This window comes from Nanorana parkeri, unplaced genomic scaffold (assembly GCF_000935625.1).
Source record: "Nanorana parkeri isolate BGI_ZX_2015 unplaced genomic scaffold, ASM93562v1 scaffold511, whole genome shotgun sequence".
Taxonomy (NCBI): domain Eukaryota; kingdom Metazoa; phylum Chordata; class Amphibia; order Anura; family Dicroglossidae; genus Nanorana; species Nanorana parkeri.
Genome location: NW_017306779.1, coordinates 434,159 through 451,548, shown reverse-complemented (window position 1 = coordinate 451,548; position 17,390 = coordinate 434,159). Strand labels below are relative to the sequence as shown.

General features: G+C 38.8%; 1 protein-coding gene across 1 annotated transcript in view; it reads left to right on the top strand.

Moving 5' to 3' along the window:
* Window positions 1-17,390, top strand: part of ARAP2 (ArfGAP with RhoGAP domain, ankyrin repeat and PH domain 2) — a 235,860-nt gene that overhangs the window by 67,155 nt on the left and 151,315 nt on the right. Inside the window, exons 9-11 of the mRNA XM_018561260.1 lie at window positions 3,548-3,654; window positions 7,368-7,567; window positions 17,284-17,369. Coding sequence (XP_018416762.1) covers window positions 3,548-3,654; window positions 7,368-7,567; window positions 17,284-17,369 — 393 coding nt within the window. The remainder of the gene's footprint in view (window positions 1-3,547; window positions 3,655-7,367; window positions 7,568-17,283; window positions 17,370-17,390) is intronic.

Sequence of the window (17,390 nt, the reverse complement as noted above, 5' to 3'; positions counted from 1 at the left end):
GAAATTTTTAGCCCTGATATATATATATATATATATATATATATATATACACACAAACATTATCAGAAGAAGGTCAGCAATGGGAGCCTTCATATTTTTCTCTGTAACGGTTTCCTGTAAAATTTAGGACATTCTTCTTGCTTAAATTTTTCTAGGACCAATCACAAAATCTCATTTAGGGCCACATGCCCTCAGCTTGTTGCTTGTTGCCTGACTGTGACTCCAATATTTTGAGACAATCACCTGGAACAAATAGGCACATTGAGATAGTCAGAGTAAGACCTCCTGGTCTACCTACTTCTTCCAGATCAATGACTCCAAAAGTAATAAAGTCATTGGAGTTGATATACAAAAGTCAAATTGGTTGTTTATTTTGCAAGGGGATTTTCCCTTAGCTTAATGAAAAATGTGAAGCTCTGTTGACTTGCATCATCCAATCATGTGCAATTAAAAATACTGTTATTTTAATTCTCCTTGCATTTGATTGGGTATTATTTGCAATGGAAATTTTTTTCACTAAGCTAGATGAAAATTCCCTTGCAAAGTGAACAGCCTACTTGCCTTTAGTAAATCAACCCCTTTGAATCAGCTTATCAACCATGGAACCGGTATTTTAAGAAGACAAAGGATAGCAAAAACAGCTTCCAAACTTGCCTTGAGCATTTTGATCGGGCATGGAATGGATGCCTTGGGACATTTCAGTAGAACTTTATATTTCAGATTTACCCATGAGTCACCGTACATGCATCTCTCCTTATTCACTGAAACATTCACCCTCCTGCACCAACATCTGCACTTACAGTTCATCATGACTGTACAGTATATTAAGAACTAGGGGAGTCAGCCTTTCCCAATTTCCCTTATTCCCTATAGAGACCTGCATTGCTCATTTCCTGAGACCTGCATTTCCTGCGCAATCACCTGATTCCATTATTTTTACTTATCCACATTTGCCCTCTGCAACATTTGCTCATAAGCTCTGGTAATCACTAAATCCAGACTTAACAATACTCCGGTATATTTCTACCTTCTATATGTAGTCCCATTTGGAAGTTGATGCATTTCTTTCCCAGAACGCTTAGCTGCATAGAGAGTTGGAAATCAACCAGCAGCAGGAATTCATACCTTTTTCCCCTTTAATGACAAAGGCAAATTTTGTCTTGCAGGAATATGAACAAATAAATAAATAAAACAGGGTAAGCAGTTCATTAGCAACTCTTTATCACTGGTTTTACCATGAAGCTAAACTTTACAGAGGCAATAGCAATTAATTCATATATAGCATACCGTACTGTTCTTTCATGTTAAATTGGTGTAATCACAGTTTAGATAAAAATCACTTGTTTCTTGTTAAGGCTGGTAATATCCCTCTGCTGGGACAATAACACTGGGCTCAGGCATTCAATCCTTTTCAGACTGTCAGGTTGCTGCTTTCTGCCTAATTCCGGAGCGCAAGACTCTGGAAAGAATCTCAAGCCAGTTTTTTTTTTTTAGGTCAGTCTGTTTAATCTTTCTGAGGAGGAAATAATAGGGTGATATAATCTGATCAGAAAAGCCATTCTTAAACCATTGAAGTCTTTTTTGACTGGTCTCTAGATACATGCTGAGTTCATCAGTGTGAGGCCTGCTTGTACCTCACATTTCAAGGGACAGTGGTTTGTACTGGAATGATCTCTTCTCTCTGTTCTATTTTAGGCTTAAGGGGAAAAAATAGTTAGGGACAAAGTTCAGAAAATGTGTTTCTCTGCAGTCCAGTAAACCGGTCCGCCATGTGACTGATGCCGTGGACGGATGCATGACTGCTGAATAGAAAGAATATATGCTTACACTGGTGTTATTTTATGCAGCAGCGTGGGCAATCCTTTTATCACTTGTTGTACAGAACCTGTCACAGGGCACCGGATAGCAGATGATTGAAAAATATGATCAAACTATCTTAATCTGATCTAAGTGCTGATCATCCAATTAGCAGAAATACAGCTTTGCTTATTTTTCAGCCAATGTGATTTGCAGAGAGCCATGCATTTCAAAAATTCAAGCAATGATTTATGAATTTTATGTCTCTCTACGGATCTACAAGTCCACAGGAATAAAAAAAATCTGCAGTTTCTCAATTCACCTGATTTGCAGAGTAGTTCACTCATGTAAGTTGTTATGAAGTGGAACAAAATAAAATGTAGTTGGCCAGCAGACACAAATGCAGTTCTGTCAGTGACAGATACTCTATACTTGCAGTCAGCGTTCACCTCAGTAAGGAATAAAACCTAGGCCTTGCAAAGTGGCATCTATGCAAAAAAAAAAAAAAAACAATTACAGTATATTAGCCAATTTTCTTGCAACATCCACTTTTTAAGGATCATAGACGCGTGTGACATGAGGTATGTATTCAAGTATATACAGCTGATGGTTGATAGGGTTTTACTTTTATGTTTTCATGGACTGTGCATTAGATCTCTGTTCATTTAAGATAAACTCCAAACAAACAGCTAAATGAACAGATGAAAATACTTAGGAGAGAGCTAATTTACCTGTCAAAGAATTTGTGTCTCTGTCCATCCAGTTCTAAGACATCCAGTATACAACTCTTCCATGAAGAACAGTTCTTTTAGGGCAAAGTAGAATATTTGTTTTGTCTCTGCTGCAGTTCAAGTAACAGTAAACTCAGGAGTTAAATCTTGAAAATGTATTCAAGTTCCTTAACTATTGACACTACTGTACATTATTTATGCATCACCCGTCTGTAGATCCTCAAATCATCTCTGAATTCATGTAGCCACCACTCATAAACTAAATGTATAGGTTGTAGTTTCTCACAGGAACGAGCTTGTACTTTACAACACACACAGGGACCATGGGGAACAAAAGTAGCCACCCTCCAGAAGCCACCCTCCAGACGTAGCCACCCTCCAGAAGTAAGGACAGTGTCAGCATAAATTTGAGGATCTATAGCCGAATGATACACAAAGAAGCTACATTTTTGTTAATAGTTAACTCCTAAGTTAAGTGTCACTTTAAGTAACATATTGTATAAAGGTCTTGTCCCCGTCCCTATGATGTGATTAGACAGTAAAAAAGAAAGCAGCAGAATTATGAGCTCTGTCCTCCAATCGACATTCCCTCCTTGTCAGCACATGAGCACTGTAGTACATCTGATTGGCTCCTTGTGCTGCTTCTCTCTTTTCCCTTCTGAGCTTTGCTGTACATGGAATTGCAAGAGGTTAATATCAAGTCAGATTCAGGTACTTACACTGTTTGCATTTTAGCTAATATATTTAATTATATATTATCCAATACAGAAAACTGCATTACTTTGTGTCTTTTCTATCTGCCTGAAGTTCGGATTTAGGCATCCAACTTTGGGTTTAATACTTTTCTATAGCTCGGTGCATATGAAATAGTACTTTAAGGAAGGGAAGTTAGATTTTAACTATATTGCCAAGATGTATTTTCTATATATATTTCATGTTCTATATATATTTATTGATATAATGCACAATATTATTTTTGCAGACTGAATATTTGATTGTGTTTTTTTTCATTTTCTTAGGAATATAATGCTGGGATTGTCATCACTGATATTACAATGACTATGACCACTTTAAAAAATGCTGATCGGAAAAGTTTTGAGGTCACCACTCCTTTTAGAAATTTTTGGTAAGAATACATTCTGTAAATAAATCCAGATTTACTACAGTAATAATATTATATTATTACTATATTATGATACAACATTTAACACAAATCTGTCATATGCTAACAAAAGAAAGCAAAATAACTACAGCTTCGTAGAAGGCACTCTAAAGCCACATACATACTACCTTGAGAATGCTTGCGTACAGTACCTCACCAATATTTATTTCCTCCTAAAACCTTCAATGTTGAGTGCAAATGTGCACACTCTCTCCCCATCCTACCTTGCAATATAGGGAGTCTAAGCACTTGTGAGGACAGTGTGCCTAGCTCCATGCAAATAGAAAGTGTTGTCATTTGCAATAAAAATATTGGGAAGACAGCAGCAGGGCATAGGGGGTAACCACTTTAATGGTATTATGTGGAACCCTTTATGTGTATCTTTTTTCCAAGACCCCCAAGGAATTATTAACTTGATTAGCACATGTTGAATAATGTTTTATATACAAATCATTTGCAGATTCAAATATTGCTGTTTAATAGATATATTTAAGTATGCAGATATATTTTAGAATCCAGACCCAACCCAACAATGATTCAGCCTGCAGTGTCAGTCAAAGTGTGATAGCCAGCATCAAACCACATCCGACTGAGATGATGCTGATGATTTACTAGTAAACAAATGAGAATGGGTTAATGTATATAACAAAAATACATCAGGGGAGGTAGGAACTAAAAATAAATAGCAGAAATGTACAAAGAAAAAAAACAAGGTTTTTTAATGACTAGCGCTGCTTCTGTTGTGGGCAGCTTTGGTCCCATTGATGCTGCTTTTGCTTCTAGGGTGTTAGTACAGGATTTCATGTAGTGTGAAGATCTCTAGTTTGGAATCCTTTGTTTTATTGCCAGGTGTACATGATCACTATGTATATAAGCAAATAATAAACCATGTAAAAACACAATAATTCTGCAGGTTAAAAATACTGGCCAAATATTGGAAACCCATCTTCTATAGAAAAATCAAGTTGCAACACACACACACACGTGTATCTGCTTAAGATGTTTACTACCAGCACCCATACATTTATTAGTCCTCATTCTTCCCCTCTTCCCTTCTACAATCATCAGTTATCCATCAAATAGATATACATATCCAATTATATTATTGTCTGTCATCTGGAATACTCACCTTGCCTAGGTGTATGTGGTGCATACATTAGGACACTAGTTAGTTGATCCAAGCTTAGCTCAGAAAACGATGGCGTGTGCACAGGTCCACTGTAGGATACTATGTTGTTACAATTTCTCGAGCAAGGATGTCCTTGCACTGTGCGACAATGCATATGTCACAGACTTCTTGCCATAGAGTAACTGTCTTTCTTAGCTCTTTGGTTCAACTTATTAGATGACACTAATGAACCATGATCATATTTCTGGTTTCCAGTAGCTAAGTAATTTCAAGGCTTTATATATATAGATATATATAGATATAGATATATATCTATATCTATATATATCTATATATATACTACAGTTATGGCCAAAAGTATTGGCACCTCTGCATTTCTGTCAGATTTCAAACATAAATGTGTTGCAATTACAAATGTGTAGGCATTCTCATGTTTATTTCTCTTGTTTGTATTGGTATGACACATAAAAGTAGAGGAAAAAAAAGTCAAATCTGACACATTCTATGCAAAACTCCAAAAATGGATTGGACAAAATGATTGTCACCTTCTCCAAATTGCAAGAAATAATTGCATTACAATTTTGTGGAAAAGCATGGACAATCTCAAGGTTACAAGTCCATTTTCAGAGATCTTAATGTTCCTATGTCCACTGTGTGCAAAATTGTCAAGACGTTTACAGCACATGGCACTGTAGCTAATCTCCTTGGACATGGACGAAAGAGATTGACAATTGATCAAAGATTGCAACGAAGGATTGTCTGAATGGTGGATAGAGACCCTCTGAATGGTTGTCTGAATGGTGGATAAAGACCCTCAATCAACTTCCAGACAAATGCAAGCTGGCCTTCAGGCACAGAGCACAATGGTGTCAGCTCACACTACATGTCAACATTTGAATGAAAAGGGATGCTATGGTAGGAGTCCCAGGAGGATTCCACTGCTGACACAGAAACATAAAAAAACCAGATTGGAGTTTTCCAAAACTTACCTAAGGAAGCCAAAATCCTTTTGGGAGAATATGCTGTGGACAGATGAAACAAAATGACAGCTTTTTGATATAGCCCATCATTCTACTATTTTCAAAAAAAGAAATGGTCTTTAACCACTTGCCGTCCGCCCGTAATACAACGGACGGACAGCACTGCAGCATTGGCGGGTTGCCGTCTCCAGACGGCATTTCTTTTCTGCTTGCACGCGCCCCTTAGTGGGCACGCACGGGCAGAAAAGACCCGACCAATGCAAACACCCGTTACCGGGTGTTTCACATATAGACGATCGGCGCCTCCATAGCCCGCCGATCATCCATATGTGCTGCCCCATCTGCGGCCTGGGACCGGCTCGGAGGGCGTCAGGTGGAAGAGGAAGGGAGATCAGCTCCTTGCTGACCTCCCTCCGGTGACAATTGTGCTACACACGTTACATATCGACGCGACCGTCGCAGTGAGAGCAATCATTTTAGGGCCATCAATCACTGATAACACTAAACTGATGAGCGGTAAAAAGCTTTTAAAGCGTCGCCTATGGCCAATTTTGGGTATTATTGTTTTTTGAGGTTTTGCACGCAATTTTAAGGCTTGACATGTTTGGTGTCTTTTTACCGGACGTGACCCCGTCTTTTATATTTTACCAAAAAATTGGGTAATAATAAATGTTTTATCATTTAATATAGGGGAAACTGTTTTTTTTTAATTTCGGTAATTTTTCCTCAATATAGTATATTAATATAGTAAAAAATAAAAACCCCAGTGGTGAATAAATACCACCAAAAGAAAGCTCTATCTGTCACCAAAAAAGTTTATACAATTCATTTCAGTACAGCGTTGCATGACGGAATAAATGTCTGTCAAAGTACTGCAGCGCTGAATACTGAAAAATGGCCTGGATGGGAAGGGGGTTTAACACTGCGGATGTCAACTGGTTAAAGAAAAAAATGCATTCCCAACAGTCAACTATGGTTGAGGTCCACTTATGTTTTGGGGTTGCTTTGCTGCTTCAAGCACTGAAAGTCTTGACGGTGTGCATGGCATTATGAAATCTGAAGACTACCAAAGAATTCTGGGGTGCCATGTAGGACCCAGTGTCAGAAAGTTGGGTCTCCATCAGAGGTCATGGGTCTTACAGCAGGACAATGACCCAAAGCACATGTCAAAAAGCACCCAGAAATAGATTCAGACAAAGCCAGCAATGAGTCCAGGTCTGAATCCTATAGATCCCCTGTGGAGAGATCTCAAAACAGCAGTTGGGAAAAGGAACCCTTCCAATCTGAGAGACCTGGAGCAGTTGGTGAAAGAAGAGTGCTCCAAAATTCCTGTAGAGAGGTCTAAGAAACTCATTGAAAAGAAATGGTTACAGGGAGTGATTGATTTCAGTTATTTTTTCCAAGGGCTGCAATACCAAATATTAATTGAGGGTGCCAATAATTTTGTCCAGCCCATTTTTGGAGTTTGGAATTTGTCAGATTTAGCTTTTTTTCCTCCACTTTTTCGTGTCATACCAATACAAACAAAAGAAATAAACTCATTCACATAAAAAGTTCAATTTCTTTAGCTTTACAGCAGACTCGGAAAGAGAAAAGCAAGACTGGATTGAAACATTAGAACAATCAATAGCAGAGACAGTAGCTGATTTTGAAGTAGCTGAAAAGATTTGGTTCAATGAATCGAACAGGAGTTGTGCAGACTGTCGTGCTTCAAACCCTGACTGTGCATCTATCAACTTAGGGGTTGTTATTTGCCGGAGTTGTGCAGGTAAATGAATATTATGATTCAGCTTTGTGTTGCTTAATGCAATTTTTATATGTTTTAGCATTTCCCTGTTCATCCTTTCTGATTAAGTATGTATCGCTTCTGTAACACTGTCAAGCAGAAAATCCTTCACTGAAAAAAGTGACAAATTACGGGAACACAGAGGGATTTTTTAATGTAAGGATTGCTGCAAGAGAGAAGCTAGCATGATTCACACACATACCCTTATTCCAAGTTTGCTGAAGAGTACATAGCAACTGGAATGAATGTAAAAGGGCTCTGTCAGCACAGACATAAGGAAACTGCCAGTGCTAACTTGGTTTTAAAGTTGATTGCTCCAAAACTGAAATCCTTGTCTTTGCTTTTTTTAACAGTCTGTGACCCAGAACAAACATGGGACACCTGATATGCATATGCTTCTTCTAGGTCAGGAACTTACCAACGGGGGAGACAAGGCTAAGGGGTCTATTCACGAAGCTGCCGAAGGATCTAGCCGATCCTTCGGCTAGCTTCGGCCCCAGGTCGCCCGCTCCTGGCCGCCAAGGAGAGAAACACTGCTGTTTCTTTTTTTTTCTTTATGCTGACACGGAGCGATGTCAGAATAGAAAAAAAAATGCCATTGGAATGCATTGCTTCATTCCTATTGGCTATTTCAATTTGCAATAGCCAATAGTAAACTAGCATTGTACCCGCCCTCTGCTGCAGTTCTCCATCAGCAGAGGGCGGGTACAATGCTAGTTTACTATTGGCTATTGCAATTTGCAATAGCCAATAGTAATGTCCCAATGCTTTTCAATGGGAAAATTCTTTTTTTTTTTTCTATTCTGACATTGCTCCGTGTCAGAATAAAGAAAAAAAAAAGAAAAAGCAGTGTTTCTCTGCTTGGCGGCCGGGGGCGGGAGGCTCCCAGAGCGCCCGGAGAGTTTTTTTTTCTTTTATTTTTTTTGACGGCAGCAGAGCCGCCGGACAATAGAAAACTATTGGGCGGAGCTAGCTGTCACTGCTAGCTCCGCACAATCGTTTTCTATTTACTTTTTTTGAAGCAAGCCGATGTATGGCTGATTTCAGTGTTCGGCTCACTTCAGTGTTCGGCTCACTTCACAAAAATGAAATTTGTCCAAACAAGGGTGCAATATTTTTGGATGCCATATATGTTCTCAAATTTCCAGGCAGAAAGAACGGGTAAAAGTGCAGGCAGGGCCCTGGACAAAGCTTTAGGGACAAAACTGAAATGGTTTGATACAGTAATGTAATTATAACAGATACACACAAAGTATTGTGTGTATGTCATGTTTCACTTTTGAATTTCCAGTCAGTTCCGCCCCCCTGCGACGCCGGCGCTCGCAGGGAAGGAACCTGGAAGACGGATGCCGGCATTGGCCAGAGGACACAGCGGGAGGACACCAGGGGCTCGTAGGGACAAGGTAATTGTCACTACAGGGTAATCCCGAGTGGGGCTTGGGGTTACCGCTTTTGGTACTTAAAATTAACCCCAAGCCACACTCGGGATTACTGCCAGGAAGGTTAAGTGCTTTGCTGTGTTTTTTTTTTTATCATTCTACTTTATATTTTGCAATATGTAAACTAAATACAGAGAAAGACCCCATAGGTACATGATGAATTGGCTGCTGCAATTGCCTTAACGTGACTGCAATTGCCTGTTATGCACAGAAAAGCCCACAGCCTCAGCAAAGGAAACATATTTTTGTGAATTTTCTTGTGAAAAACTAATGACATCAACAAAGGGAATATTTTTTGGTGCATTTTCTCATGGGAAGCTCATTGCCTCAACAAAGGAAAACATTTTTTGTGATTTTTTTTTTTGGCAGGCAAGTGACAACAACTTTTCGTTTTAGCTTTCTAGTTTCCTCTAGCACCTGCCAGCCCATTGGAAAAATATTTAAAGTAGTATTAAACTCTCAAACCTTTTTTCAATAATGAATCCAGATCAAACAAATATACATTGCCCAACAAAGTATGTCTTTACAATTTTGCCCAAGTGCTTGCAGTCATCATGTTTCCGAACAGCTCCAACTCTCTCAGCTCTGTTTCCCTGAACTTCCTGTCCAGTACAAGATCAAAAGGGACAGCACATTCTCCAGCAGCTGTCCATTTACTAGCATGGAGAAGGGGAGAGAGGGGTTCAAGGAGCAGAGGACTGGATTGCTCTGCTGTGTCTGTATGTTTGCAGAGGCACACTCAGCTCCCTAGCACACACAAGGGTGGCTTCATATGACCCTGCAAGGGAAAGGAGCCATCCTAAAATATCAGCACCAATTCAAAGATGATTTGAGGATCTGCAGCAGAGTGATACACAAAAAAGAAACATTTGTATAAATAGTTAAGGTACTTGAATGCATTTTTGAGATTTAACTACTGAGTTTAGTGTCACTTTAACATAATTACACTGCCGATTCATGTCCTGTCCAATAGGCTGACAGGTGATACAGGTACCAGAATTACAAATCCTTAGACAGGTAGGTCCAGCTGTTTCTTCAATGCCTCAACTGTGATGTCAAGCTACAAATATAAATAATTTGAAATATGAAAGTATAAGATGTACAGGAATAAAGCCTATATTGAAATAAAATATACAGTAACAGTGTTTTTAATGTACACTTTGAAATCCCATACAGTCTTATTTAGAGGCAATCCAAAACAATCAATCAGAATTAAGCATTTATTTCCTGTGCTCCTCAGCTTGATCCAGTGGCCATACTGCAGTGTTTTCTGAATGATACATTCCACCTGAAAAGCAAATATACTAAGAACTAGGGCTGTACCGATACCGATACTAGTATCGGTGTCGATACTGGGCATTTTCACACAAGTACTTGTGAAAATGCCCCGATTCTTAAGGCCGATACTGGCCCTTTAAATGTTTTAAGAAGTTTGGCTGCTTGAATTCCTGCGCTTGCTGGGGACTTCAGGCAGCCTGCTGGGGACTTGAGACAGCTGTCTTTGACAGTGCCTGTCTGGCCCCACATATCCTTCTCCTCTTTCCTGGCGCCCCCAAAGACAGGCACAGCACCGAACAGCCCTGGAGCCCTGCACCCGCCTGCAGAGACCAGCAGACCACGGGGCTGATTTATTATGTGGCTGGGCTGACTTATTATGTGGCCATGCTAGATGCCTCATCTCTCCCGGAGGGGGAAGGGAATGGAGGAAGACAAGCTCGGGCTGTCTATTGTGCCTTGAGATCTCCTGTGCAATCATGCCACAGCGATATAGGGATAGCTGTGGACAGGACTTACTTCGATCCAGATAGTGATTGCACAGGAGGGGGTTGCTGTATAGTTGCTGTGTTATCTACAATGGGAAGTTTGGGATGGATCTAGCATTAGCACCCCTCCCCATAATGAGTTGGAATTCAGACAATGCTATTGTCATGTGGAATGGGTTTAGTGCTGATTGGACACCATGTACAATGTATGTGACATGTTTAATGTATGGGAAGTTGCCAGTGTTTTCCTGTATGCGATCTGGATTCTATCCAGTGTAGATCCGATCCATGTGTTTATGATACTTGGTGAGTTCATACATGTCAGTGGGACAGATCTCTAGCATGACCTCTCTGTACACTGCCATGTGTGTTCCTCAGTGTAAACACTGCATTCTGATCATGCTGGCAAATGGAAACCTTACCTATGCTATTAATACAGTCGTAATGACTCATCCAGCAAGTTTAAATTAAAGTAATAATTAAACTTACTATGCAGTTAATATGAAATGTCAGCTTAGCCTTAACTGGAGCCAATGTCACCATCTTCTTATCATGCAGGTTATCACATTATAATAGGGAAAAGTTCACCTTTTAAGAATGTCCCAATACCAATATTAGTACCTAAAATCATTCGTCTGTATTGTTTTAGAAAAAATGTCACATGGTCCTTTAAGAAAGAGTATCGGTAATTGGTATCGGCAAGTACATGAGGGACAGTACTTATACTTGTACTTGGTCTTAAAAAAGTGGTACCGGGACATCCCTACTAAGAACGCTACATTTTTCCTCTATTTGTACAGAACAAACATTAAAAGAGATTGGCAAGACAATTGGCTCTCTAAATTGTTTATAAATAGTCCCCTATATTCATAGTAATCAATGTAGCTTTTAAATATGATTTTTAAAGGATATGTTTATTACTATAAAATGATTTATTTTAGATTAAGGGTGGCCATCTCCTGAAGAAGCAGATCTTTGCAAAGAATATAAGATACATCTTCTCATTTAATCCATGTTAAGAGGGAAAAAAATGATATGCATATCAAAGTAATTTTGTATGTCAGTTGCATAGTTTTGTAAATGTAAATAAAGTTTGTGTTTTTATTAGGGTTGCACAGATACCAAGTACAGTACTTGGTACAAGTACGAGTACATGTACCGATACTTTTGAGCTCCAAGACTACACTAGAGAAAAATTCAAAAATTAGGAGGCAGCTGTCATTTGTAAGGAGCACACGGAGCTCCCGGGATTTGTACATCTCTGTTTTAATGTACGATTTTGTTTTTATAAATATAAATAAAGTGATGCACAGATACCAGTTTTGTGAGTACTGGTACTTGCCGAGTACTTACACGTACGAGTACTGATACATTTTTGTTGTCATGTGACAGTTTTTCTAAAACAATACAGACTAATGATTTCAGGACAGTGGTGGAGTGCCAGAGCCAGGGCCCAGCTGCAACCACTGCAACCCTGGTAGTTCTCATGAAAATGCCAAGTATCTGCACTGGTACTCGAAAAGTATCTGTGCATCCCTAGTTTTTATTGTATAAATATAAGTTGTATAAGTCAATCCTTTGGATACCTCAAAAGTCCTATTTCAATGTTTTTAACTTTATGAGAATTTTGATATTTGGATGTGGCATCGTAAATAATAATATACTGCGACTTGAAAACAAGATCATTAGTCCCCTATTTGTTATAAAGTTGTTAAAGGATTTTGATCAGAACAAAACTGACACCTCTCAAGCATTAAATAAATGTTCTGATCCTAGCTGGTGGAACAAAACTGCACTTGGAACATAATCACTGCTGCTTTACTGAATAAGTTTCTTAATACTTTTATAGCTGATAATATGTTGGGCAGTTATAAAAAAATAAGCTGACATACCAAACACAATCTCCCGCTTCCTCGCTTCCAAACATTGTACAGTATTCCATAAAGGAGGCAGCCACTTATGATATTTGTGTTAGTAATGATATTCAAGATGCTAAGTCACAAATCACGTTGTGTACAGTATGCACAGCACTGTTTACATTCAGTTAGAGATTTCAGACTTAACATAAAACGGCAATTTTACAGCTGTACAAACTGTCACTATGTGGAAGCTGTAAGCAGAGAACAGATGTGAGATCGCCTAATAGGCTGGGTGAAAGAAAAGTGAATTACATAGCAGACTTTCCACAGACAATGTGAAATGTTAGCTTGTCATATGCCACTGAATATTTCATACGCAGAACAAAATACTCTGATGTTCCCAAATCAATGTATTTATGCAACAGGTGTGAGCACTAAATGCTTTCTATTTAATGTTTGTGTTTTCTTAGGGGTAGAATCCTAAGATTCTCGGTTTGTACATGCATTTTAACAAAAAGAACATATATGTCTGTATTTATGAATGTGTCAAGTTTATGTCTGGCTAACATTAAAAAAACAAACAAATAAAACATTTGAAGTACATCTCTGCAACACATGCACATTTCTCCATTTTTTATCACTTTACAAATACTGCAAATATTATTATACAGGATTTATATAGTGCCAACAGTTTGTGCAGCGCTTTGTACAGAAGTATAGCACAGTACAGTACAGAAGAATACCTGGTGATCCTGTCAGGATCCCAGTGCACTCCTAACTTCCTGTTGTGGGTTGTCAGCCCTACCTCTGCTGCTCTGCAATTCCAGCAGTTTTTTAAGCCCTGCCTGAGTTCTCCTATGCTAGAACTTCACATTTCCCCACCATACTCTGTCACTCTTCACATGCATACATCGATTTTTTTTGACAGCAAAACAATGCTTCTGTCCTGAGTCCCATGAACCTGCTCACACACTGAAAGGGCTCCTGGGAGATGACGTTCTGGGGTGTGGGGGAGTATACATCAATATGAACTGATGTAGGGCACCCTTCTTTATCCTCCTGCTAGCAGCTGCCCTTTTCAGAGTTTAACCTTGCTGTTGATGATGTCACAGGGAGTAATAAAGCCTGTTTCAGAAAAACTGGGGCTTGCTCTTTAGGGGAAAGTGTTTTGGGGGGTTGAATATGGGTTATGCCTTTACATTTCCTTAACTGTGCGTATTGGGAGGGTCAATCCCCCAGCAAGAACACAGGCCACAGTAAAAACCTGACAGGAATTTTAACCCTTCCATGATTATTGCAAAACGAAAACATAAAATCGTTTTGGCTTTAGATTTAACAATGTGGAGCTTTTATCTTCTGCTACTACCAGCAAAGGAAAAAAGTACAATTCTGTGTTCTATTTATTTTATGAATATGTTTCTGTAGAGCCTAATTAGTCTGCTCCCTTCCTCGCAACTATTATTGCTATTATTTGTAAATTATTATTATTAGCGCTTTACAATATAAGGAAGACATTACAGTTACAATACAATTCAAGACAAGACAAGATGGTAAGGAGGGCCCTGCCCCTGAGGTAAAATTATAACTCTCTGCTTTACAGTAGTAATGAATTATGTACGTGCTGGAGGTTTCAGGTCAGGTTTTAGGTGTTAAAACAGCAGTAAAGGCTGAAAAGCAGGATGAGGTTAGAGTACGTGGCTTCTGAATACGACCTGCAGTGGACTCTGATTTAGATGCATATGTCTCTAGTTGTATTAAACTGTTTAATCTTTCATAAACAAAAGGTCAACAACATTTTAACCTTGCACTTTTTTCCATGTCAAAGCTAGAAAAATTTCATATATCAGAAAAAGAATCGAACAAATAATAAAGTTGTAAATATAATTACAAGTATTTGTATGATTGCCCCCATAATAGCCCATTTCATAAAGGTCTTGGTGCTATAACTCTGCAATTTCAGTAGAACAGTTTTCTGTGGTTTTGAATAAGCCAGCTTCTCTTAAGAAGTCTATATACATTGCAATCTGATTGTATTATCTCTGTACTGCTTAATCCCCTATTGAATTACCAAAGTTCAAAGCAGGAGCACTGAATATGTTCAAGCCGTTCTCTCAGCAGCTCAGCTTACATTGCTTGGCGTTGTCCCAACATGGCAACACACTGGTCCAAATTCGACCACTGTATGGGCAGAATAAGAGGAGGAATTGTTCCACAGTGCCTTCAGCTACAGAGGTCAAGTAGGATTTGCTTTAGAGCTAATTTACTGATTGCTAAGAATATGTAAATACATGAATACCTATCCTGGCTACAAGTTCACTTTAATTCTCTCTGCAGAATCTATACTTGAAGCAAATACAATGCCCGTACATGCGTCAGTTATGATTATATAGGAGAGTAACAAACAAGTAACAAGTGTTTTGTTATATCTGTTTTGATCAGTGCAGAAAAAAATACTGATGTTAGAAATTCAAATCTGTCCTGTCTTTTGTGCACAGTTGGGCGAAACTTACTCAAACACAGTTCTAAGAGGTTGAAGACCTTACACAGAACTCAGTGGCTCTCCTTTCAGGCATGGTCACAGGGGGCACTTCTACCTTACCAAGTCAATTTCCAGACACAGAGGTCTTCAATCAGCTTGTTCTTCAACTCCCTCATTTGGACTCTGAGGAACTCTCCCTCATGGTTGGAGGCAGCGACATCAAGAATGTGTGAACCATCACTCCAAATCACTTGATGCAGACACAGAACATTCCTCAAGTCTAGTTCAAGTTCATCCACCTTGCACTGCCCCTCTAGTTCATTGTACTACCCCCGCAATTATACATTTCAGCTAGACCCATTTCCTTGGTCCCAAATTCATTGTTGCAGGATCAACAGAATGTCCAGATGGTATTGTTTGTGATAGAAAAATTACCTTTACTCATAATAATATAAGTTCAAGAATGAAAGTCAATCTGTATCCAATTTGAATGTTGCATAGCAATTTCACATTGGATTTGTTTTACCACATTTTTTTAACATGAAATATCTCAGGTACACACTACGCCCTTTGTTGCAATAACAACGTGGTAAGGGTTCCCCTTGTCACCAGTGCTCTGTCTCTGGAAAGTATATATATTAACATTCCCAGGGGAACTGTACAACTGGTCATGTTCAGCTAGGACAGGAGTAAAGAATCTTGCACTGCTCTCATTTCCACTGTTCTCTCTCTGAATTAAATAACTAGAAAAACAACAGCTCTTTGCTTTTCAAGTTTCCCTTTTACTCCCCCTACATCATCAGTACTCAATCTTGCAAACCCCCATGGAGCCCAGCTCTTTCATGACTTGCAGAAACAACTGCCAATTAGGAGAAAATATGCCAATACCAATCCCTTAAGCTGCCCTTATATACTTCTTGTGTTATCACAAGGGGTCTATTTAGCCCTCCTTAGCCTTGCCAGTAGTTATCTAGGGCAGGGCTCAAAATTTCAAGTCCTGAGCTACTAGCCAGTGCTACATAATAATTTGTATCCATGTTGTGGAGAATAGGGTAGGGGGGATATAAGTAGTTTAGGAAAAGAAAACTGGCCAGGGCTGACACCATTCTTCCCAACTGTCTATGCTTCATATCACAGCTTTTATAATACCGAGGAAAAAAACACAGATAGTACCAGTGATAATACTGCAGAAAATATTAGTCTTAGCTTTAAGGTATCAAATATCCTATGGAATAAAATATTCCAGTTTTATTTGCTGTAACCATTCATCACTGTACTTTGTTTCAATAACTTTATTACATTTTCTTTGTATAACTTCGTATTTTTAAGCATTTTAGTTGGTGAGTGTTTATTTTTTTTTAACTTAACCTTTTGTGTAATTTGGGGTGTTCTTGTACTTACCATTATTTTACTTTAATCTCCTATTACTTTAGGAGAGGGTTTTCAATAATACCTCTTTATTTAAAGCCTTTTGAATTATTAGGGTCTTTTGAATAGTTTTATTTTGATGTATTTCATGCATTTGGCTAAAGGTGTCAGTCTATTTCTACCTGTCTATAGCACGCATGCAAGTCCACATTTATGTACAGCCAACACAGACTATGATCAAGGGCATAGTCTAATTTCACCACAGCTGGATGACTGGAGTTTGCCTATCCCTGCCTGTGGTATTTGAGGTGCTTGGATAACACCCACCCACCCATACATTTCATTCCTGACTGTCAGTAAAACATTTCTATGTATAATAAAAAGCCCCAGTCTTTCAGTGCAATCCGGCTAGATCTTCATTGTTGCTGTCCATCCAGTTTGGGTATTTTTGTTGATGGTCTAGCATACTGTGTACTTTCAGGCCACCTACTAGGGCCTACTACTCTAGTTTGCCCTACTTTTCTAGTGATCAGTTCTAGGTTAACTTATCCATAGAGAACCAGCTGTCTTTTTCATCATCTCTAGCCCCAGATACGCAGCTATGATATCCAATAATGTAAAACATTTTTACAAAAAATGCTGACAATGGGAGGAAAACAATAATTCTTTCACTGCCAACAATGTAAGGCTTATGTTGGAGGCAGCATGGGCTTTTAGACACACTCTAGCTGCTTTAGAATGGAAATGGAAGAATGAATCAATCTATCAATGGTGTTCTTTATATTGACAGGTCAACACAGAGCATTAGGAAGCAAAATTTCAAAGGTACACAGTTTAAAACTGAATACATCAATGTGGACCAATGAACTTGTCGAGGTATATTATTATTATTATTAT